The sequence below is a fragment of the Phalacrocorax aristotelis genome, chromosome 3 (genome assembly GCF_949628215.1).
Source record: "Phalacrocorax aristotelis chromosome 3, bGulAri2.1, whole genome shotgun sequence".
Classification (NCBI taxonomy): domain Eukaryota; kingdom Metazoa; phylum Chordata; class Aves; order Suliformes; family Phalacrocoracidae; genus Phalacrocorax; species Phalacrocorax aristotelis.
In genome coordinates, this window is record NC_134278.1 from 98,692,535 (window position 1) to 98,714,748 (window position 22,214).

The 22,214-nt window shown below is 41.5% G+C and overlaps 2 protein-coding genes and 1 long non-coding RNA gene across 4 annotated transcripts; 1 reads left to right on the top strand and 2 right to left on the bottom strand.

Moving 5' to 3' along the window:
• Positions 1-1,321: 1,321 nt before the first annotated feature.
• LOC142055141 (uncharacterized) lies at positions 1,322-4,057 on the bottom strand. The gene is made up of 2 exons (XR_012659819.1): positions 3,859-4,057; positions 1,322-2,288 (listed from the first exon to the last, which is right to left on the bottom strand). It is a non-coding gene; the product is annotated as an uncharacterized LOC142055141 (long non-coding RNA).
• Positions 2,232-14,427, top strand: SPDYA (speedy/RINGO cell cycle regulator family member A). 2 transcript variants are annotated; one of them, XM_075088665.1, is made up of 8 exons: positions 2,232-2,304; positions 2,830-2,896; positions 5,144-5,390; positions 6,452-6,510; positions 6,783-6,868; positions 8,448-8,619; positions 9,785-10,082; positions 13,901-14,427. In XM_075088665.1, exons 2-8 carry the CDS (start codon positions 2,837-2,839, stop codon positions 13,987-13,989), a joined length of 1,011 nt encoding a protein of 336 aa, XP_074944766.1. In that variant the 5' UTR covers positions 2,232-2,304; positions 2,830-2,836; the 3' UTR covers positions 13,990-14,427. The 2 variants fall into 2 exon arrangements, with proteins under 2 accessions (XP_074944766.1, XP_074944767.1); XM_075088666.1 differs by lacking the exons at positions 2,232-2,304; positions 2,830-2,896 and adding an exon at positions 4,143-4,305.
• On the bottom strand, positions 14,158-22,189 carry TRMT61B (tRNA methyltransferase 61B). Its single transcript, XM_075088664.1, has 7 exons — positions 21,606-22,189; positions 21,396-21,498; positions 17,116-17,306; positions 15,789-15,880; positions 15,139-15,374; positions 14,457-14,537; positions 14,158-14,273 (listed from the first exon to the last, which is right to left on the bottom strand). The coding sequence occupies exons 1-7, from the start codon at positions 22,122-22,124 to the stop codon at positions 14,230-14,232; spliced, it is 1,266 nt and encodes a 421-aa protein (XP_074944765.1). The 5' UTR covers positions 22,125-22,189; the 3' UTR covers positions 14,158-14,229.
• Positions 22,190-22,214: the final 25 nt, after the last annotated feature.

The following is a 22,214-nucleotide window of genomic DNA, read 5'->3' on the forward strand; positions in this document are numbered from 1 at the left end:
ACCAATGTAGTATGAAGAAACAGAATGGGCATAACTGGGTAACAAATAACTCGCCAACACAAAATACAGTCTCCAGTGACTTTAAAAAGTTGGAATATGGTGAGTGACGTCAGAAGGTTCAAAAGTAAAAAACCCAAACACTTAATACCGTAGAGCTCATCTCCTTTCCCTTTAAAGTAAAATATGCACTCAGAGTTTTTGAGTTACTGATGTTGAGAGACACATCTTTCATCGCTTGCCATTTTGTGACATTATGGTGAAGACCTAATGTAGTCTATCTCGTCTATTTATTTTGACAAAGTAATTGGAACTCTTCAGCTAAGACTTCTTAATTTCATTTACAACTAGCACAGAAGTGCCAATCCTTAAAAATAAAACTTAAAGGCTTCCACTGTCTGCTTTGAATTAGTTATGTTCATACAGGATATATCAGTCTACCTACAGTAGAAACAAACAGCAAGGTCAAACGTATGTCCCCAGTACTTTATGTAGACTTTCTGCTGCAGAGCACTTGGCTGTTCCGAACTACGCACAAGCAGCAGGTTTTAACATGCACTGTTTGCTGGCAGCCTTCACATTCTTTTACCATTTCCTGTATGAGTCTAGTCAGTACACTTCTTGTTCACTACATGATTTCCAAATAATTTGTTTCTTCTAGTGCCTGAACTTCTCAGTACCTGAGAATAACTACAGCTGTTCTTGGACTTAAGTATTAGAAAACCCTGCTGTATGCTTAGAAGTTCTTTTCACGTAAACAAAGCTGAAAACAATTTTCCTGTCCATTCATCCATTGATGACACATACTTCCGTGGCACAGGACCAGTTGTAGTTCTAATCATACTGCAACATTTGTCAAAAGCAAGGATTTGACTAAGGCACCTTTCCAGCGGCCTTACTTGCTACCTCAAGTAGCAAACAGGTAAGCCATGTTCAGTCTTAGTCCTAGCCCAGACACCATGATGCCATAACAATGTTTCACACAACTCATATAAATCCTTACTTCCCACGTGAAAAACAGGTTTCTGGCGATAGATGTGGGTTCAGGTGGTTTACCTGTTCCTTTTTAATTTACTGAAACTTGTGTGACTTGCTACACCCTATGCTGAAAGAGTTAACTGCATGCCCAGACTTTGGTTTTTAGATGAAAGTTTCAGTTTCGTTGTGGTCTTTAGGAATTGAGCCCTCAGCCTGCGTGCATTTCATCTAGAGCATATTTGATTGGGAAGCTGGGTTCCCCTCAAGAAGGTCAGGAGTCATCTCTACAGGGAAGAGAGACTTCTTTTCTTCTATTTCACACTCTGCAATAAGTAGGAAAAGTCTATAATTGAAAAACATGTATTTTATTATGAAAAATGATCTGTATTTAGGAGAACCAATGGTTCTTCTTAATGACTTTGTTTGAAAATAAATACCAGGTGTTCTTCCCACGGTACTTTATCTTTCTTAAACAACAAAAAAAGAGTTCACTGGAAAGGATATCAGAGGCCAAAGGCATTTGTTTTCCTACCTCATAAATATTAAAAGATTTAAGAAGTATATATTTATTAAAATACCAGCCCTGTGTTTTTCTTCAGTGATGCTTCGTAACCTATCTCTAAACAACTCAATCACTGAAAAGTGTTAGGTCCTTTTTTTCATTTAAAGGAAGCAAACTGCTCTGCAGCTGCGTTATTGTACCAGCTACTGGGTACCTATATAACTATATATCTCATATAATTGAGTTCCAGTGCATTTATAGAAATATTTTTTTTTCCCCAGAAATAAGATTTTGTAAAAATCCCAGGTCTTTCAAACCCAGGTCTTATTCACTTTATATATATTTTTATATATATGTATAAATCAGTTAACACTGTGATAACACATAAAGATGAAGAGTAGCTAAATTGATTTAATGTCCACCTATAGGCAGGATTAGGAACTAAGTACAACATTAACTCCAGTGTACTTGCCGGGACAAATGCCACATTGTCTCCGTTTAAATTCCTAGCGGTGAAACAGTGCCCCCTGATGTCCACCGAGCTGCCTGGAAATCAGGAAACTACATCCTTCCAGATATTCTTGAATGAATTGTTCAACCTTCTAAAAACTGTAGTTAATAATATGCAAAGTTGAGAACCAGTTAAATCCACTTTATCATGGAGAGGATTTAGAGTCAGGTAAAGTTCTGTTTCCTTATTGTCCCTGTGTTCAGGCATCAACCATTTCACATTGATGTTTTTTGATGATGTTTCCAAGTTGAATCCTTGAGTCATCCCCATCTCAACAGTCCTACCTCAGTCTGTAGAGTCCTGCAAGGAAAGAAAGGTAAAGTTGCAGACTTTCTCACAGGTTTTTCCTCACAGCTTTGGTTTCCTCAGAGTCTGAGCTGAGATTATGCAGCTGGTGAGGATCAGAGCAGAGCCCTGGGTCCCAGGAGGTAGGGGACAGTATAGTAGGGGTTAGAGTCACAATGCCTGTTGAATAACTTAACAGTATCAGATCTTTGAGAGTGAAAAGGAAAAAAAAAAAACCTTTTAATATTTAGTTGCATAACCACCAGCTCAAAAAAATATTTTAGAAAGGGGAGAGCTACAGGAAAAATCCCATACAAACCCTGGAAAGCTCTGTGTGGATGAAGACCTACATTGTAAACCACTTTGTCTTGATAAGCCAAGGAATACAAATGCGAAAATGTAAAGAATAAGAATGCAAACACTTAACAATTATCATTGCAGTTTTATGTTTTGCAGCAAGGTGAAAAAAAAATGACAGAAGCTTGTTTCCTAGTGTGAATGGTTTAGACGGTTATATGGAAGTTTCTGTACCTTTGCCTTTCTTTGTTTTCCACAGGTACCAAATGAATGGTAATGAATTGAAGAGCGCTTTGAGTTCCTTAGATGAAAAGTATTATGCAAAGGTAAAGAACAATTTAATGCAGGGTGACGCAACCTGAATACAGGTTTATTAAGAGACAACCTCAGTCTTTTGCCCAACTCATGGATTTGGTATTTTCTTCGCTGCCAAGTTTCCCAATTTCAGCCCATTCCATACAGAGATGATGTTAGTTCATACATTTACCACTTGATATGTTTTTTCTCTCTCCAGAGTACATGATCAGAAACTTGATATGACCTGTCCCCGAATATACTTGCTAACTCAGGGCACCTAAATGAAGTTATCTAGCAAATTATTAATAAGAGATGAGGAAGGAGTAGAAAGACCTCTCTTCTCATTACCATAACAAATGAGACCCATTACACTTTCATTGGCCTGTAAAGGGGAAAGAATGAAACTGGAGGTATTTCTTGCCATCTTCCTAGAATAAATCTTTGGCTCTTATAACAAAAGACAACAATAAAATTTCACACTGAATCTTACTAGAGAATGGAGTTTTTAATTCTTGTTATTACATTTCAATAGACTGCCTTAGACTAATTGCATACTGCTACATGCATTAAGTGCTTCTGTGGAAAAGTAACAGCAGGGTATATTGCACCTGTATTTTCAGTCATCTTTAAAGTTATGCACACCTTCTCCCTCACGTCCTGTGTCATCTCAGGGAGATGTCCTCAGAAAGCTTTTATGGTGCTGTTGGGCAGCTGAGAGATGAAAGCCAACTTTCAGAATAGTTTATGGCAGAGGAAAGACCACCGGTCACAACCGCAACCCTGCAGAAGGGGGACGCCGGGCCGCGGGCAGCCACCTCGTCCAGCACATTCCCTTTTGCCCTTACGTCACGCTACATCGCGGCCGCGGCAGCGCGCCCGCTCACACCAAACGCGCCCTCAGGACGCGAGGGCGAAGCGGCACCGTGGAAAAGAGGCGTGTCCCGGTGTTGGCGCACCCAGAGCGACCGCACGCGCCGGTTTCGGGGCTCACCTCGTCTTGCGTGGGAAGGTGATGCAGTGAGACGTCACCTGACGAGGGCCGCATCATCGCGTAGCTACATTAGCACGAAGTCAGCGTGCCACGCTTTGCGCGCCTTGGGGCGCGCTTTTCCGGGTAACCCCGAAGGACGCGAAAGGCAGGAGAGTGACCGCCACTCCCGCCCGCCAGCCCCGGGACCCGGCGCCCGCCCACCTAGCAACCGCCGTGCCCTTCTCTGATTGGCTGGTGGGTCCGGGGCGGGCCTCGCGCACACCAGCGCCCCCAGGCGGCAGGAGGGGGTGCGGGAGGTAAGAGTGCTCCTGCCATCCGATTGGCTGAGGCGGGTGCGGAGCGCGCTCCGATTGGCTGCGAGAGGCGCCATTTCCAGCTGTGCGGCGGGAGCCGATGGCTCGAGGGCAAGGCGCTGAGGGGGAGCGGGGCGGCGGTGGTGGTGGGCAGGTAGTCTTGGCCGGAGCCCAGAGTCCCGTTCGCGTCTACACGTGAGGGGTTCTTGGGTTTCGGTTCTCTTGGGTTTTGGTTGTGTGTGGTGGGTTTCTTCTTTTTTTTTTCTTTTTTTGTTTTTTTAATAGTGTGGCACTAACTAGGAGCTGGTGAGCTGGGTAGGCTGTTGCGAGCTGGCCTCAGAAAGACCTGTGCTCTGTGGAGGGACCTGCTGAAGGAGTGAATGCATTTGCTCCTGTCTAAAAATACCTTTCCTATGCTCCTTTTGCTATCTTCTTGATTTTTACAGTTACAAACACCTCAGCTTTGTTTCCTTGGTTATGCCTTCAGGGTATGTCCTACCTGAGGGATAAGTTTTTATTCCCAGTGCCTATAATCAAATGTTACAGAAGTTAAGAGCTCAAGACTTTAATTCTAATCTTACATGGCTTAATTATGGTTCTATTGCATTAATTCTATTTTTTCTTTAAAATATGCAATCACAAATTAGAGGGGAGGAATGGAGATGATTTTTTGGTTGATCTAAGTGTATAGGGCTATGAGGATCAGACAGCAACTTTTTCTGGAAAGGATTTTTTTCCATTTTTCAAAATATTGAATGGAAAAAGAAAGATTGAAAAGCCCTTTCCACTGAAAAAGAGCTTTATCATATTAGACCTAAATTAATCTACATAGTTGTCTTAGGGTGCAAGACTTGGACAATTAGTGCTGGTACATTTTTGTATCACCCAGCACAAAAGCTCTACTGAAACGCTTCATCTGAGCAAAAGATATACAGAGAACTATTGCTCAAGCAGACTACTTTTGTAGTTAATTTCTTCTTCTTTTTTAACAGGAACCTTCACTTACCAAAATGAGACACAATCTGGTGTGTCAGACACCTCCCACTGTCACTGTTCATGTAAAATCAAGTGCATCCAGATCACATCAGCAAAAAAACCTCATTAGACTAAAGCGGCCTACTTTTAAAGACCATGAAGAAAATAGTGAAAAAAAGGTTCCTAGTCATAAATACAAGTGTCCAAAGGGACCATGTCTAGTTATTCAGCGTCAGGAAATGACAGCTTTCTTTAAATTATTTGGTAAGTTAATAATAATAGATATCAATGTATTGACTGAAAAATAGAAACCTATTAAGCAAGTATGTTTTCTAAACTCAGTAATTTGGGAGTGCTTTTTATATAGATACCAATGGCTATGTCTTTGTCAAAACATACTTTGTTATATTTTAGCGAATAAGTATTTAATGCTTAAGTTAAAAATACAAAACGTGCTTCCAAACTGATGAAAAGTATCTTCTTAAATTATGGATGAAACCAAGGTGGTATGATAATTCCTTTTATTATAATTTCCCTTTCCTTTCTATTTTCTCTTATATTTCAACAAATACATGTAAAATAATGTACATCTTGTTTTACACAAGACTTACAAAAGGCTGGACTCCCAGTCTTATAAACACGTTATTTATTGTGGAAATAAACATTTAGGAGGAGAGGTGGAATGGGAAGAAGATTGGAGGAGTTGTAGCATCTCTTTTGCATTTATGTCTCTTTCATATAAAGTTTTGTATTTATTTAATTTAGTGAAGAGATTAAGTAATAATGGAAGATTACACTTGGTTTGTATTTGAGCCTTGAATACAGGAGTGAATCAGTGAGAGTTTGCAGTAATCTTCCTATAGTACATGTTCACAGATAGTGATGCACTGACCACAAGTAATCAAGCAAGTATTGACTTATAGAGGCTGTCAGGTAATCAAGGTGCAGAGATCTCAATGCTGTATGGTTCATCAGAAGTAATGGTATGCCATTAGATGGAACCACCTAACACAGGGAGAAGCTACATAAATAGGAAAAATACTAGTGATTTTTCATCTTCACTTGCTGTTACTGGGAATGAATGAAATGCAGTTAATAGTCCACCTTGTTCCACCTTGCCTTTCTGGTAGTTTTTCTTCTTTTGTCACTTAAGTTTTTTCATACCTCATCTCTTTCTCCCCTCAGTTTCTCTGTTCTCTACTGCTGAGTCTAGCTTCTTCCTTTTTATTTAGTTTAACAGAAGGACCATCTGTTATTGGTTTACAAATACTTTCTAACAAAAACTATTTTCGTGTTTGAAATGCTACAACTTTCTTTTGTTGCAGATGATGATCTAATCCAAGACTTCCTTTGGATGGACTGTTGCTGTAGAATTGCAGACAAGGTAAGTGTATGTCCCTCTTAGTTAACAGAACATACATTGAGTGAAAAATCTGCTCTTAATCACTTGGTCTGTGATGCAAATACAGATCATAAGTTTTTTTCTGATGTGTTTGTGTGGAAGCTTTAAGAAACACAATTTATGCTTTCCTCATTGATAAAAATGACCAGAGTATCTTGGTGTGAAATAAATGTGCGAAGCATTTTAGGAAATGATGTACTGAAATAATATATTGATACTTAATAATGAATGTAACATTTTACATTTTAAAACAGTATCTCTTGGCAATGACTTTCGTTTATTTCAAGAGGGCTAACTTCACCATAAACGAGCATACCAGAATCAATTTCTTTGTCGCTCTGTAAGTACTTTGAAATTATCTGGTTTTATGAGGATAAACTTTGCTTTATTTTATTTCTTTGTTTATGCCACTGATACTTGTGATATACAGCGAGACTTCTTTAATGAGTGTGTAATTGTTTGGGTTCTATATGAAGGATAGAAACATAATCTACATACCATACATAAATAGTGCAAATTGAGCATTCTTCCTCTGATGACCACCTGTGTGGAACAAGCTTGAGCAGTGAGGGAATGTTTGCGTTGGTGTTGTGATACATAGTGTGGCATTCTGCTTACCAAACTTTAAGACTGTGAACCTTTTTAAGCATTACAAGAAATACACACAGGACAACACGTGGCAATGTATACGTGGCTCACATGTCCTGTTGTAAGACCCTATTTTATATCTTTGCCAGCCTTTAAGTCATTTGTACTGAAATGTTTCATCATGATAAGCACTTTGGGAATAAGTTTTTGTTAAAGTTTCTGTCAGAGTTATTTAAGTCAACTGTAAAAATGTTGCTAGAGAACTTCTGAGAACACCTTTGAACAGTCTAAATTTTTTATACTTGGAAACAGGAGTGCAATCAATAATCTCTCTTTACCAAACCTATATAATCTGTCCATATTTGGCTGCCTGCAGAGTGATTCAGCATTTTCTTTCATAATGTTATGGTGCTCAGGTCATCTTTTTCCGTAATAGGGCTTCTCAGATGCTCTGATTTGCACACAGGTGGGGGGAGAAAGATGGCTGTTTCTTCTACTGTAAATGGTATCTGGGTAGCATCCACTGAGCATGGAGGAGGAAGGCGCCTGACTCCACTGGAGGGAGAAAAGCCAGGTCAGAAGAGCAAGAGGATTAGGAAGGGACAAAGGGTCTGGTGAGACTGGGACTAGAGGGAATATAGGGTTTTGGAGCAAGTAAGAAAATTGGGGAGGATACTAAAAGTCATCATTTTTTCAGGTATGATTTGCAGGAGTTTATTATCAGGGGGATCCAGAGGAAGTAAGTGTTTTCCTGTTGTCTGAGAAGATGACCCAGAACCAAAAGTAGCACATAGTGAGGGAAGGGAGAAATATAGATGTTACAGTCATTTAAAGTTTTCATTTATACATGAAGATAGAACTGTATTTATTGGTTTGCTGCTAATTTAATGTAACATAATTTTTCAAGAATAGCTAAAATCCAGTCAAAAAACAGTCGAAACTGTGAAGTTTAAAATTTTGTAAGATAGTTTTAAGTTTTACTTAGAGAATCAGCCAGAAACTCTTCATTTTAGTGCAAGGATATCTTACCAGGTTGGAGAAAGCTGTCAGGATATGTTAGTTCTTGCATGCCTAGTTATTTAGGAGACTGAAGGGTAAAGTAATTTTTATAATAGCTGAAGTTTTTATTTACCCAAAGGATACACATGGAACTTTTTGATCAAGAGCATACTGTACTCCTGAGAGAAGGCTGTATTTTGTTAGCAGTTTTTCTCACAACATTAGGAGAAAGAACTACTTCAATGTGATGTCTTTTAATGTTAGAAATCATACTAATACAGTGATTTAAGATTGAACCACATTTACAGATGCAAATATATATATGTTTGAAGGTATCTGGCAAATACAGTTGAAGAAGATGATGAAGAATCAAAGTATGACATTTTCCCATGGGCTTTGGGAAAAGCCTGGAGAAAGCTCTTCCCTGATTTCTTGAAGTTAAGAGATCAGCTATGGAGCAGAATTGACTACAGGGCTATTGTAAGCAGACGCTGCTGTGAAGAGGTAGGGAGAGCTTTAATATTGTGGGTGCTGAAACTACAGCAATTAATACCAGCTGACAATTTAGCTCTATACATGTTATTTCTTCCCTAAAGTGCATAGACAAGCCATGGGAAAGAAAAGATGCAGCTGAAATGTAATGGTCCATTTACCCTCCATGATTTTTTTTTCCTTCTGCATTTAAAATACATTCTTTGAAATGTGCTTTCAAGGTAAACTAGAATATTTTACATTGCACTACTGTTAAAAGTGAAGTTTTTATTGACTAGAATATTTCTGCTTTATGCAGAATATTTTTATTTAAAATTTATCATCAGTTGTTTCACTTAATTCCCTTTAGAAATAATTTTGTATGTGTGTCTGTGTGTTTGCTTTACAAATTATAAGTTTTGTACACAAGTAAAACCTTCAAATAAAAATCCCAGCACCTCAGGTGAAATTTTAATCCCTTCAAAATTAATAATGTAACTTCAGTTGACTGTTTAAGGTAAGGGTTTTTCACTGCATTTAAAAACAACTCAGAAGGACACACTTTTAACATTCTCTACTATTAATGCAGTGTTAAAACCTACATTTTTCGAACATATTAGGAGGGAAAAAAGTCACTCCTCACTTTTCAGGTGGAATGTACCTGTCTGGCAAAGTCCCGTCATGTTCTAAGAACATAATGTTTGCTACAGCTGGGGGAAAAGAAACTATCATTTACTCTGGAATCCCATCTCTGGGGATGGGATTGGGTGCTCATGGAAGAAGTACAAGAGGACAAGGCAAGTGGGGAACGCTTTTCCCAGCATACTCTCCCAGCTTCCAAAGGTCATTGGTTCAGTGATGTTGTGAACCAGAAGGTCCATTTAGTTGATGTTTAGTAGTTACTAAAAGACACCATTTTCAGTCCAACATACAAAGCATAAACTGGTATTTGTGATGATTCACATGAATATACAAGGCTGTAAGCTGTTGTGTTTCCACATCTGATTCATAACTACTTCACTTACTTGTGCCTAAGGTTGCAAACTTCCTGGCGAGGCAGGAGCAGAGAGGTAATAAATGATACCCATTTCAGCTATGTAGTACTCATTCTCTGCCATATGTGAACTGGATCCCTCATTTTCAGCTGTATGTTTTCCCATTATTTTCCTGGTTTCTGATGTAATGGCTGTTCTGATAGGTGATGGCTATTGCTCCAACACATTATGTATGGCAGCGAGAACGGTCTATGCACCACAGTGGAGCCGTGAGAAACTACAATGATGATGACATACAGCTGCCCCGAGGACCTAGTGCTACTCCTACTGACTGCTTGCTTTGTGGTAAGAAGGAAAGAATTGTACGACTAGGATTGTCATCATCTTCCTCCTCATCTACTGGCTCTTTGGAGATGATGGAATTACATTCATCTCAGAATTCAATGGACACCTTTCCAACTGAAAAAATGCTCGTTGACTCTCCTTTTTATTATGGCCAAGGTATGATTTAATATTGCAAATAATTTTGAATTAATTTAGCCAATTAAGGCCATATTTGCCCTTCAGACTGCCATAGGGACTACTGTGTCCTTCTTGGTGTGACAAGACATGATGTCTATGTGTTAGCAGAAATCCCTGTTACAAATGCAGTTCAGAACTGTGCTTTTACTGCCATAGTTTCATTTTTGTTTTCACATCTTGTCCCTTGACTCTAAGACAGTGACCAGCTGGAGTGCTCGGAGCTCTGCCTGGGCATGGATGAGGAGCCAACCGAGAGCCTATGGGTCAGGATTAAAGGGAGGGCAGGGACATGTGACATTATAGTGGGGGTCTGCTACAGGCCACCCAGCCAGGAAGACTGAGTGGACGAGGCCCTCTACAGACAGAGAAGAGCTGCCTCACATTCACAAGCCCTGTCCTCAGAGTTGGCAGAGTACCATGGGATAAAGCCCTGGAGGGAAGAGGGGCCCTGGGAAGCTCGTTAATATTCAAGGATCACCTCCTCCAAGCTCAGGAGCAATCCATCCCAACAAAAAGGAAGTCAGGCAAAAACACCAGGAGGCATTTTGGATGTTTTGGATATACAAGGAGCTCCTGGACAAACTCAAACACAAAAAGGAAGCCTACAGAGGGTAGAAGCAAGGACAGGGAGCCTGGGAGGAATACAGAGGAATTGTCCAAGCAGCCAGGGATCAGGCTGGTAGAATTAAATCTGTCCAGGGATGTCAAGGGCAACCAGAAAAGCTTATATAGGTATGTTGGTGATAAAAGGAAGACTAGGGAAAGTCTGGGCCCTCTCCTGGAGGAAACAAGAGGCCTGGTTCCTGGGATATGGAGAAGGCTGAGGTACTCAGTGATTTTTTTGCTTCAGTCTTCACTGGCAGGTGCTCAAGCCACACCACCCAAGTCGTAGAGGGTAAAGGCAGGGGCTGGGAGAATGAAGAATCACCCACTGTAGGAGATCAGGTTTGAGACCACCTATGGAACCTGAAGGTGCACAAGTCCATGGGACCTGATGAGGTGCATTGGTGAGTCCTGAGGGAACTGGTGGATGAAGTTGCTAAGCCACTATCCATCATATTTGTCGGTGGACAATGAAGTCATGGCAGTCTGGTGAAGTTCCCACTGACTGGAAAAGGGGAAACAACCCCCATTTTTAAAAAGGGAAAAAAGGAGGACCTGGGGAACTACAGGCCAGTCAGTCTCACCTCTGTGCCTAGCAAGATCATGGAGCAGATCCTCCTGGAAACTATGCTAAGGCATATGGAAAATAAGGAGGTTGTTGGTGACAGCCAACATGGCTTCACTAAGGGCAGGTTGTGCCTGACAAATTTGGTGGCTTTCTACAACAGGGTTACAGCGTTGCTGGATAAAGGAAAAGCAACTGATGTCACCTACCTGGACTTGTGCGAAGCATTTGACACTGTCCCACATGACATCCCTGTCTCTAAATTGGAGAGACATGGATTTGATGGACCACTCAGTGGATAAAGAATTGGCTGGATGGTCACATTCAGAGTTGCGGTCAATGGCTCAACGTCCAAGTGGAGACCAGTGACGAGTGGTGTTCCTCAGGGGTCAGTATTGGGACCGGTACTGTTTAACATCTTTGTCAGTGACACAGACAGTGGAATTCAGTGCACCCTCAGTAAGTTTGCTGACCACACTAAGCTGTGTGGTGCAGTTGACACACTGCAGGGAAGGGATGCCATCCAGAGGGACCTTGACAGGCTTGAAGGGTGGGCCTGAGCGAACCTCACTGAATTCAACCAGTCCAAGTGCAAGGTCCTGCACATGGGTCAGGGCAATCCCAAGAACCAATACGGGCTGAGCAGAGAATGGATTGAGAGCAGCCCTGCGGAGAAGGACTTGGTGTTGGTTGATGAGAAGCTCAACATAACCCAGCAATGTACCCTTGCAGCCCAGAAAGCCAACTGTATCCTGGGCTGCATCAAAAGAAGCGTGGCCAGCAGGTTGAGGGAGGTGATTCTCCCTGTCTACTTTGCTCTGGTGAGACCCCACCTGGAATACTGTGTCCAGCTCTGGGGCCCCCAACATAAGAAGGACATGGACCTGTTGGAGTGAGTCCAGAGAAGGGCCACAGAAATGATCTGAGGACTGGAGCACCACTCCTATGAAGACAGGCTGAGAGAGTTGGGGTTGTTCAGCCTGGAGAAGAGAAGGCTGTGGGAGACCTTACAGCATCCTTCCAGTACCTCAAGGGGGCCTCCAGGAAAGCCGGAGAGGGACTTTTTACAAGAGCATATAGTGACAGGGCAAGGGGTAATGGCTTTAAACTGAAAGAGGGTTGATTAGATTTAAGGAAGAAATTCTTCACTATGAGGGTGATGAGGCACTGGAACAGGTGGCCCAGAGATGTTGTGGATGCCCCATCCCTGGAAACATTCAAGGCCAGCTGGATGGGGCTTTGAGCAGTCTGGTCTAATGGAAAGTGTCCCTGCCCATGGCAGGGGGGCTGGAACTAGATGATCTTTAAGGTCCCTTCCAACCATTCTGTGGTTCTATAACTTCCTGGAAGTACCAACTGCTTTATATTCTGAGTCTCTTCAAATTACCTTCATCCAATATGTCAGATTCTGGGTTGCATTCCAGTCTATTAGGCATTTATTACTATTCTTGCATTATAAATTAGAGAATCCTGTTTTAAACACGTAGGATTGGCTGGAAGAAACAGTAGGAGTACTGGTGTGGGTCATGTGAATTAAAAGAGCATGTGTGAGTTAAAGCGCTTTTGTGGAGAGCTGTTTTTAGAAAGGGCAGGCTGCTCAGTTGCTGCCATCAGTTTGGGCATACATTAAATCACAATTCACATTTTCCTTTAAGTGTATCTTAGTTGTTGACAGAGTTTATACAAGATTTCCTTTTAAGATTGGGGTACGAGTAGAAAACAATACAAGAGTTTATTGTGAAAACTGTTTTATGTAATTGAGTCTTTGCACATTAAGCTACTTCAAACAGGGTCCCGAGCCTTTGTGTGAGAAGCCTCTATGACATACAGCAGTTATGGGGCAAATGCTCATTGTTTTACTTAATATGAGCGGAAGGCACTTGAGATGTCAACCTCCTGGGTAGACTGTACAAGGCCTCAGTTCTGCAAAGATACTTTCATGTGCTTAACCACTTCAGAGTTCTTAGTATACTTATTTATGACAGGGTTACAGTTATTTATAGCTCTACATTTTATTTGCATGTGTTCTCACTAATACCCAAATTTCCACTATTATAGTAGGATTGTGTTATTGCTTTTGACAGCTTCAGTACAACTGTGATTCTCAAGTGATCCTTCAACTTTGAAAATCTGTCATTTGAATCTTCCTTTAGATACAGAATAAGTCAGGCGGCTACAACACCTCATTTAATAAATGTAACATGTTAAACATCACCACGTGCTTATGTGAGACTCTAAAAGACTTAATTAAAATCTATTTTTAGTTGAGAGATCTTGCTTTTCATATCTGACAGAGGTCAGAACAAATTGTGTTTATTTTGACGATTTGAAAATGCTTTGTATAAAGCTCAGAAATAGGCAGCCAACCTTCAGCATGGCTGGTGGATGTGAACCGAAACTCTGTATGTCACAACTGGTCTTTTCTTGAACAGGCACAGCTTTATCAAGAGAAAAAGTTCAGTGAATTTCCATTTCTCTTACAGTTGCGCTTTAAGAACATCGTTCTTAAAGAAACTGATAGCTACCAGACAGTAGGCAGTGCAGCCAGAAGCTGTTTCGCTTACATTTCAAAGGGCAGGCTTTGATCCCTTATTTTCTTACTACACGTTTTTCTCCTTGTTTCTGGTAGACTGTCAGAGCCTGTCCAGCAAAAGGAGACGAGGTAGCACCTTCAACCAAGACAAATCCATGGACTGGTTTACAAGCAATGAAGAATGAGATGGAAACAGATGCGTTGCTTTGCAGAAAAATTCATGTTGCATAGCAACACCAAGCCTGATGATTCTGTTAAAGCTTTTCTCTTTAAATAGTAGGTGGGATTTCAAACTTTATAGGCAGAGTAAATCAAAGCAGTCATTACTTAAAAGTTACACAACTTGCAAAATGTAGCAGCTACTGTGTAATATTTTATTTTATTCTGATACAATACTCAAATTAGCAGCTAACATCTCCGCAGGGTCAAGAAAGCCGTGGCCGGAACTTTCTCAGCTTGGTAAGGAATGCTAATTAAAAAACAAAAGTTACTACTTCGGTATTTCAATATACAACGATTAGTTTATTACGGTAAGTTTTATGATTTCATGATATAGTAACATGTCAAATGCTAGTACAAAAAAAAAGTATTTTTGAAAATAAAATACCACTAAATGTTTAAGATAAAAAAAAAGTATTTCCCAATGTCTCACCTGAATGACCATCCTGCCAATAAGATGGTCTAGCCACGTAAGGCACCAAGCGATATGTTTCAGCATCATCAGGAGGTGATTCTGTGAGAAGTAAATTTTTTTTTAATTCTTTCCAACAAGTTTAGAACATCCATGCAGACCAGAGTTGCCAATGCTTTCTTTTTGCTTCTATTAAAGCACTTTGCTGTCACCTATCAGGACATTCAGACCTCTGCTCTGATATGGGTTTTGCAAGTCTATGCTGGTATGAGGCATCTTTTTTGGATTTGCCAGAACAGCATGATGACAAAACAGAGCACACTGGTGACATTTCTTCTATGGCATCCTTAAGCCCATCAGGGTCCTCTAAAGAAGCTATGGAATGAGTATATGTGACTAGATTTTATTTTAAAAAAATTTTGAAATCAGTAGTAGAAGGGCAGTAATTCTTTATTTGCAGATTGCAATGTATTTTCCACCTAGTCTAGATTTTTAATAAGATATTTGAAGTTAAATAACTGTTCATATATCCTTTTTCAAACCTGACAAGGTCTGGGCTGCCCAGAAGCTTGCCTGTTCTTCACAGCAATCTCAGCTGAACTAAGAAAAAAATACTGCCTCTTCCTACAAACTTTGCCTTCACTATATCCTTGGATTATCAAATTGCAGTAACAGGATATCTCATCAGCGATAATGTGCTTACCGTTGTATTCACTTCCGTTAAGAACTACTTGATCCTGAATGTGGATTTCTCCGTATTCTTTTTGAGACGGTTCTTTGATATTTTCTTGAGTTTCCACCATTTGGCTTGATTTGCAGTTCTTGATTTTAGCAGGGTGTACCAACCAATTCCTGTAAGTTACCTCAATAATCCTCTCACACAAAAACGGGAGCTTGCAGGTACGTATTCTGTCTAAAAGGTCAATAACCTGTGTGATGCTTTTGAAGAAACGCAAAGGATAAAGTAGTATTTTGAAAACTCAAATCATACACTGTTAGTCTCAGTTCATCTGTCACATTCTTTACCTTTGAGGTTAAACGAGTTCTTTAGTTTTAGGGTAGAGCTAGCAACCTGACTACTGAAGTGGAAAAAAACCAGTATGGTTATTTTGAAGATGTCATTAAGTGAAAACTTCCACTGACCATAACAAGAACATTCCCAAGGTAAAGGCCAAAGGGTGTAGTTAAGTGTGACTTGTGTTAGAAGTGTAACACAACTTGTGCAACTCCCTAAAAAAAAATTTATGTGGGGAAAAAAATATTTCGTTAATGCTGGATGTCTATTTTAAAAGATGTTTGGCTTTGTAACAATGTTAGGGGATACCGGAATAAATGCCAGAAGTAAATACTTACTTTGCTAAATACACAGCGCACGCACCACCCAGTTTCAGACTTGGGTGTACAACAGAAAGAGCGGACTGCGGGTTAAGCATATCCAGAACTACCTGCGAGAGAAAGATATATATTAATATTTTCTGGGAAAACATATGTATCAATCTTTTCTATAACAATGCTTGAAAAACCAATATTTATCTATAGAAAACAAATGCACACAGCAGCAGTATGTTATCACAAACCAGCTTTATTACTGCCTCGAAACCTTAAAGAAACATGAGCACCCCACATTTACAAAATGAAGTCCTCTCTGCTTCCAAATGGATTTCCATTAAAACAGCAAGTAGCGTTTCACTAACACAGCAGCCCTGTGTTAACGTTAAACCTCCTGCTAATTAAATTCCATAATACTGACATTAAGAAAAACTTCTAGAGGGCTACATTTACGAACACCTTTTGATATCTAGCTTTCAACTGAAACAAAGAAACCAAACAAATGTTCAAGGGCATCTTTCTCACGAAAAGATCACACTACAGTCTCAATGTGGAACTTGCTGTTTGTTTTGAGATTTAGAAAACTTCTGTCTTTGGCAATTTATCCACCTCCTCCTAGAAAACTATTCACACTGCTAGAAAACTATTCACACTGTAAAACAATGGGATATGCAATGTCTGATCCTTCCTGTGGACTGTTACTGTGGATTTAAAGTTTTTAAAATTATATTTTTATGCTATATATTTTATTTCTTTGCTCAAACTGTTTAACACAATTGTCGTTTGTTTAAAGTGTTAATGGAAGCAGTTTGTCTGCTTTACATGGGAGGGTGGTTGACATCTAGCTGTTTTCCCCAGCTCCCTTTATAAAATCTAGATATAAAAAGCAGGACAGGAGAGCAAGCAAGAGCACTCCTTGCTCTGACTTAGGCCTTAGTTACACTGTGCGTTCTATATAGCTGATAGAAAAATGTTTACATATTTATATTTTCAATAAGCTTATGTATTTTTCTTAATGTTTGAAATATATGCCTTAGTCAGATACAAAAATATCAATTTCTCCAAAATGCAAGAAAGTAAGTTTGTCTTTGCTTACAGGACAGCAGTGATTAATTGTGCTATTTCTGTGCTACAGCCATATCGCTTTTTCATTTGGGAAACCATCTGAAACCTTGAAAATACTTGTAATCTGACAAAAAAAATCACAATGTTTCTTTCATTAATGAGTATCTGATTTTTTTTTCTTTACTGTTAAACTAGATATAGGAATCCCATTGTGAATGTGAGCACTGGAGGTTTTAATTTATGCAGAAAAGATAAATGTCAAATGGGGGGATTTTTCTGGACTTACTGCATCAAGTGTTATAGATTTCATATCCGCAGCAGCTGTTGAAATGTCTTTAAGAATGAAATCCACATTATCCGGCCACTCTTCCGTATGCCCTATTTCCCATGCAGCACGCCAGTGCCCGTAATTCTTCTTAGCTAAATTATGATGATCATCTCTGATTTCGTAACTTATAACACGTCCTTTGGGCCCAACTGAAAGCAAACAGAAGATACTAGACTTACTACTTCCCCCACCCCCCACCCCATAATAAAGAATTTAGAAAAATGTAGTATAGCAGATGCCAGCAGCACACCTTTAAACCTCAACTTCACTTTAGGAAATAATCACATATGAAATTACCATTTTTTTTTCTTTAAATTTAAGTCAAATATATGCAGATCAAGTGCTGGGTTAGTTCCTTCACAGACTGAAATCCATCAATCAACAGACTGAATAAAGTACAGTTATAGCAGTACGAACTGTTCCTAAGATGTCCTCCTGAAGTAATTCCTGCAACAAGGTGACCTGAGCACCTCTGGCCCCATCAATCTGTGATTCTCCTCCTGCAGCTACCAGAGGTACCTGCCAAGAGCACTGCAGCATGGGTCACTCCTCACAGATGCTATAAAGCCAACAGACTGTGGCTGCTTCTGTTAGTGAGATTTGAAACTGCTGGTTTAAAATTGACAGTCCTCATTTTTCCAAAGGTTTGCTGTTTTTCTTGTTAGGTCTTTCTCTACCTGGCCCTTTGTAGGGTTCGGGAAGGGCTAAGAAAACCCCCACAGCTGCTCACTTATCTCAGCCCCAGAGACAAGTTTTCAAGTGTACTCTTTGATTTACACAGGCTTGTGTTTTCCTGATATTGTCTGTAACAAGTAATAAAATAATTTATTACTTAAGTATAAATTCACTATCCTGAAATTTACCGTACGAGTCCAACACACAATGTGCTTCACACAGGAAGTGTTACGAGGACACCCAGGCACAGACAGCAGCATGGGCATTGCTGTACTTTTCTATCCTTGTATTACGCTAATTTCTCAGACCTATCACACCATTACCTCCCTTTTCTCCTTACTACTTCTTAGCGGGCAAAGACAGCTTTCATCCGTCAGCAGCATGGTTCCATGACTTTTTAAGCCATTTTAGGTTAGAGTCACCAAGCTCCTTCCCTCACTTACATGATCCCACTGTGAATCTGTTCAGAAGACTGAACAGCAGCAGGGTGGGTTTCCTGGCAGTCTCTCCTGGACCTAGCTCAGCCTGGGCCAGACAGAGGCCAAAGCCAGCACATAAGGAGGGAGGTCTGCAGCAGTGTTACCTCTGATCACCTTAAGCTTCTGTAGAATCACAGCACCAGCTCCTCATTACTCAAGATTAACAGTGTGGAAACGCTGGAAGAAGAAAATTTTTCTCATTGGGGTCAGTCTTACTCCCTCCTCTGCTCATTTCAAAAACTTCCTACATTTTGAAACTGACTCCTGGAAAAATAAGGACAACTAGTTAAAATAGCCAGGCAAAACTCTTCATTATTGTGAAGCTGCAGTATGCCAAGTTTGCATACATCATATTTTCCAGTTCTCAAAGACCTTAAAGTCATGGCAAATGCCAGAGTCTTAACTTGGTCCTGTTGCATGTCAGTAGTTTCTGGGAAAGATTAAAGAGGGAGCAGAAAATAAAACAAACAGAGTAACACAAAGAGAGGAGATGAGCGAAATCTGTTAAATCAATGAGAATTTGAGAAAATAAATACCTCCACAGACCTTGGTAATGTGTCCACTAGACTTAAATTCTGGCATCTACCTGTGTAGCAGCTATTTTTCTTGTTGGGTATCACTGTATTAAGTGGTGGCAGAATTAGCCACTATTAGGAAAGTGCAAGTCAAATCTATTTATTTCTGGGTCAGCACCAAATTGTGTTAAGCTGTGACTAACGCTGTCCGTATTTGGTGCTGATTTAGATTAAAAAAATTTGAAAATATCAATATAATCCCATACCAGTTTCCCTCTCCTCAAGAGAACTGAACTGAGGCACAAGGACGGCTCTCTTCCTGTGGATCAGGTCAACAGCCTGGTGACGCCAAGGGTTTTGCTGACTTGGCACAGTTACAGCTAAATTGGGTGGTCAGAAGACTGAAAAAGGAGAGGAATGATCAGTAAGTCCAGCTGTGTTTGTATGAAATGGCCACAGAGGACTGAATATGCAGAGCAGAAAATTATTGGCTATATTTAGCAAAAGCTAACTTTTGCCTTCGCTGATATCAGGTATTCCATCTCTCTCTTTGGATTTAGGGTCTACATGTAGGGGAAGGTGGGACGGGCTAACAACTCTTACTTTCCCTCTCTCCAAATGCATCACTGGAAACAGAAGTGCTGACTTCTGTCATGTTTTGTCAGCTTCCAGCTCCCATGGCAGCAATGCTTGCTTTGAGGATGGTCCCATACTACCTTCAAAATCCCATCGTGGAACTACAAAAAACCTAGTTTATTGCAGAGAGATGATCGGAAGGAACTCAGGAATAGCAGCAGGAGGCAGAAAGAGGGAGAGGGAGCAGAGGTGCAACTGCTGACCTCAAAACCCGGGCCCAATGTGTATCAAGACTACCTGCAGCTTAGTGAGCTCTGGGCAGCATTTAATGGCTGATCATTAAAATAAGCATTTTGAACTGAATTAGTAGGCCGGGTGGAGATTACTCAGCCAAAACAAAGGACTAAAAAAAACCTGCTCTGTTCATCTCTGTAGGGGACTCCCCAGATCCCCTTTGCTGCTGCTTATGTGCCCTCACCAATTTTAGGCTCCTGGTGGATCTCAGCACTCTAGTTTGCACCATGGCCCGTGTGTGACATTCCCAATTCCTCACGTGACCCTCAGCAGTATGACCTGGCATCCCAGAGCAGGGGTGGATTGATGACACTGGTATTGTACTTCCTGAATACTAAACTTCCTCAGAAAAAACTCATGCTTCAAAAAAGCCCTGTACTGTTATCCTGTGGCGCATGCCAAGGGACAGCAGATATACAGCACTGCTACACGGGAAACTAAGAGAAAACTAATTGGCTGCTCTACAGTTCTAAGGTTATTTCATGGGTTGGAACAAAAGAAGCAGCCAATTTGTTCGGTTCATCTCCCTTAAAAGAGTGTAAGAAGAAGCATCACCTCCCACAGATGCCTGGCTGGCTGTAAGTGGGAGTACTGAAACATCTATGTTGAACAATACAGTGTACAACCACAAAGGCAGCCCAAACTGTAAACATCTTACAAATACGCATTGGTCTATAACTAAGTTTTATAGCACACACTGGAAAAGAACAAAGGAGCAAAATTAGTTCTGAGGTTTTACAGCAGCTGAGGGTATGGGGTGCTTCTCAGGTTCAGCGACCACCACAGGCACCCTCAGGTGTTCAGCTGCTCCAGTGGTGGGCTGCCCACAAACCCTGTCTTTGCACATCAGCTGTCAGGATATGCAGCTGCTGCTTTTCTGCTCTCAGTTCAAGATGATCCATGATGAGGTTCCCATCTTTACCCACAAAAGTCCTTTAATATTGCAGAGAAGGGCCATATTCTGCAATAGCAGAAATACATTAAAAAAAAAACCAACAATTTGAAAACCAAATTCAAATGGTACTTTATTTTTCAAGAGTGTGCAAAAGCAGTTACAGCAAACAATTGTGGGATTTTTGTTTTGGTTTGGGCTTTTTCTTTCCTTCAGGAAGTTCTATCAGGAGCCCATAAATCAAATTACTCTGAAATATGGTCCACTAACAGGATACCTACAGATGAGATGAAGTTTAAGGGTGAGGTTTCCCCCTCACTCACATTGCTGAGTGCAACCATTCTCAACCTTTTAGAGCACTGAGATCTAGATCAAACCAGGCTAGCTAGAACATGAAAAAATAATAGTGTGTGTCCCCATAAGCAGTTTCACTAGTACCCAGAAATCTGATTATTCACATGGTCCATTGAAATGAGGAAAAGGAAGCTGAGAAAAGCAAGAGATTAGTGAAAGACTCTAGTACGATTAAGCCAAAGCCAACAATAATGATGGCTGACACTCAGCTTTCTGCAGGGCCTTCGGTAACCCTTTGTACTATGACCTTCAAAATACGCTGAAGATGGTTTGCGGTCACTGCACTGGCTCTGGCACAGATATAATCTTCCTTTAAGACAACAAACTATATATGAACGTGTGAAGTGCAGCAAAACTTTGTAAGAATTGACCATAGGTATTTGGTCAAAAAAAGAGTAACGTATGATAAGGGAATTGCAGCTGCTTCTATGTTTTCTAAAACCAGGTTCTCACCTGCTCTTGACAGAAACAAACTCATAGCACCAGACCCGCTGCCAGTTTCCAGCACGGTGTCTCCCGGGTGGACGTCCATCATCATTAACATCGCACTTACATCCTGCGGGGGAAAAAAACACGGCACGTTACTAGTCTTGGAAACCGAGAGTGAGGTTGGGCCCGTGTCCTCCCAGGTCAGCAGCCACCAGCTCGGTGGGCAGTCAGTACCTTGGGGTAGGCGATAGCGGGTCCCCGCGGCATCAGCAGCACGTAGTCCTCCAGCGAGGGCCGCCTCAGCAGCAGCCGCGCCCCGGCCGCCGTGCGCAGCACCTGCCCGGGCAGCTGCCCAATGATGTTGCCGTGGGGCAGAAGGCCGCCGGGGCTGGCCAGCACCGAACCCGCCGCCAACCGGCACAACAGTCTCAGCACCGTGTTGTGCTTCCTCTTCATCTCCGCCAGAGCAAACTCCCCGGCGCGGAAAGGGCCGGGACACGCTCCCGACGCCTCAGAAGGCGCCTGAGGGGCGGTGGCTACCTCCTCCTCCTCCTCCTCAGGGGGAGCCGGAGGGGCGGCCGCGCACCGCCCTACCGCCGCCGCTTTCTCCGGCGGCAGTAGCCGCCTCACCCGCTCCAGCGGCGACAACGATACCTCCCACGCCCGCCTCCGAGGCCTCCCGCCGGGGCCTGACCCATCGCCGGAGGAGAGGGCGGAGGACACGGACCGCCGCAGCTCACGCCAAGCTCTCATGAAGAGACAAAGTAGGAAGCGACACTCAACGGCCGGCCCCGCGCGCGCGGCGCCGTGCGCGCCCCGATGACGCCAAGACAGCGTCATCGG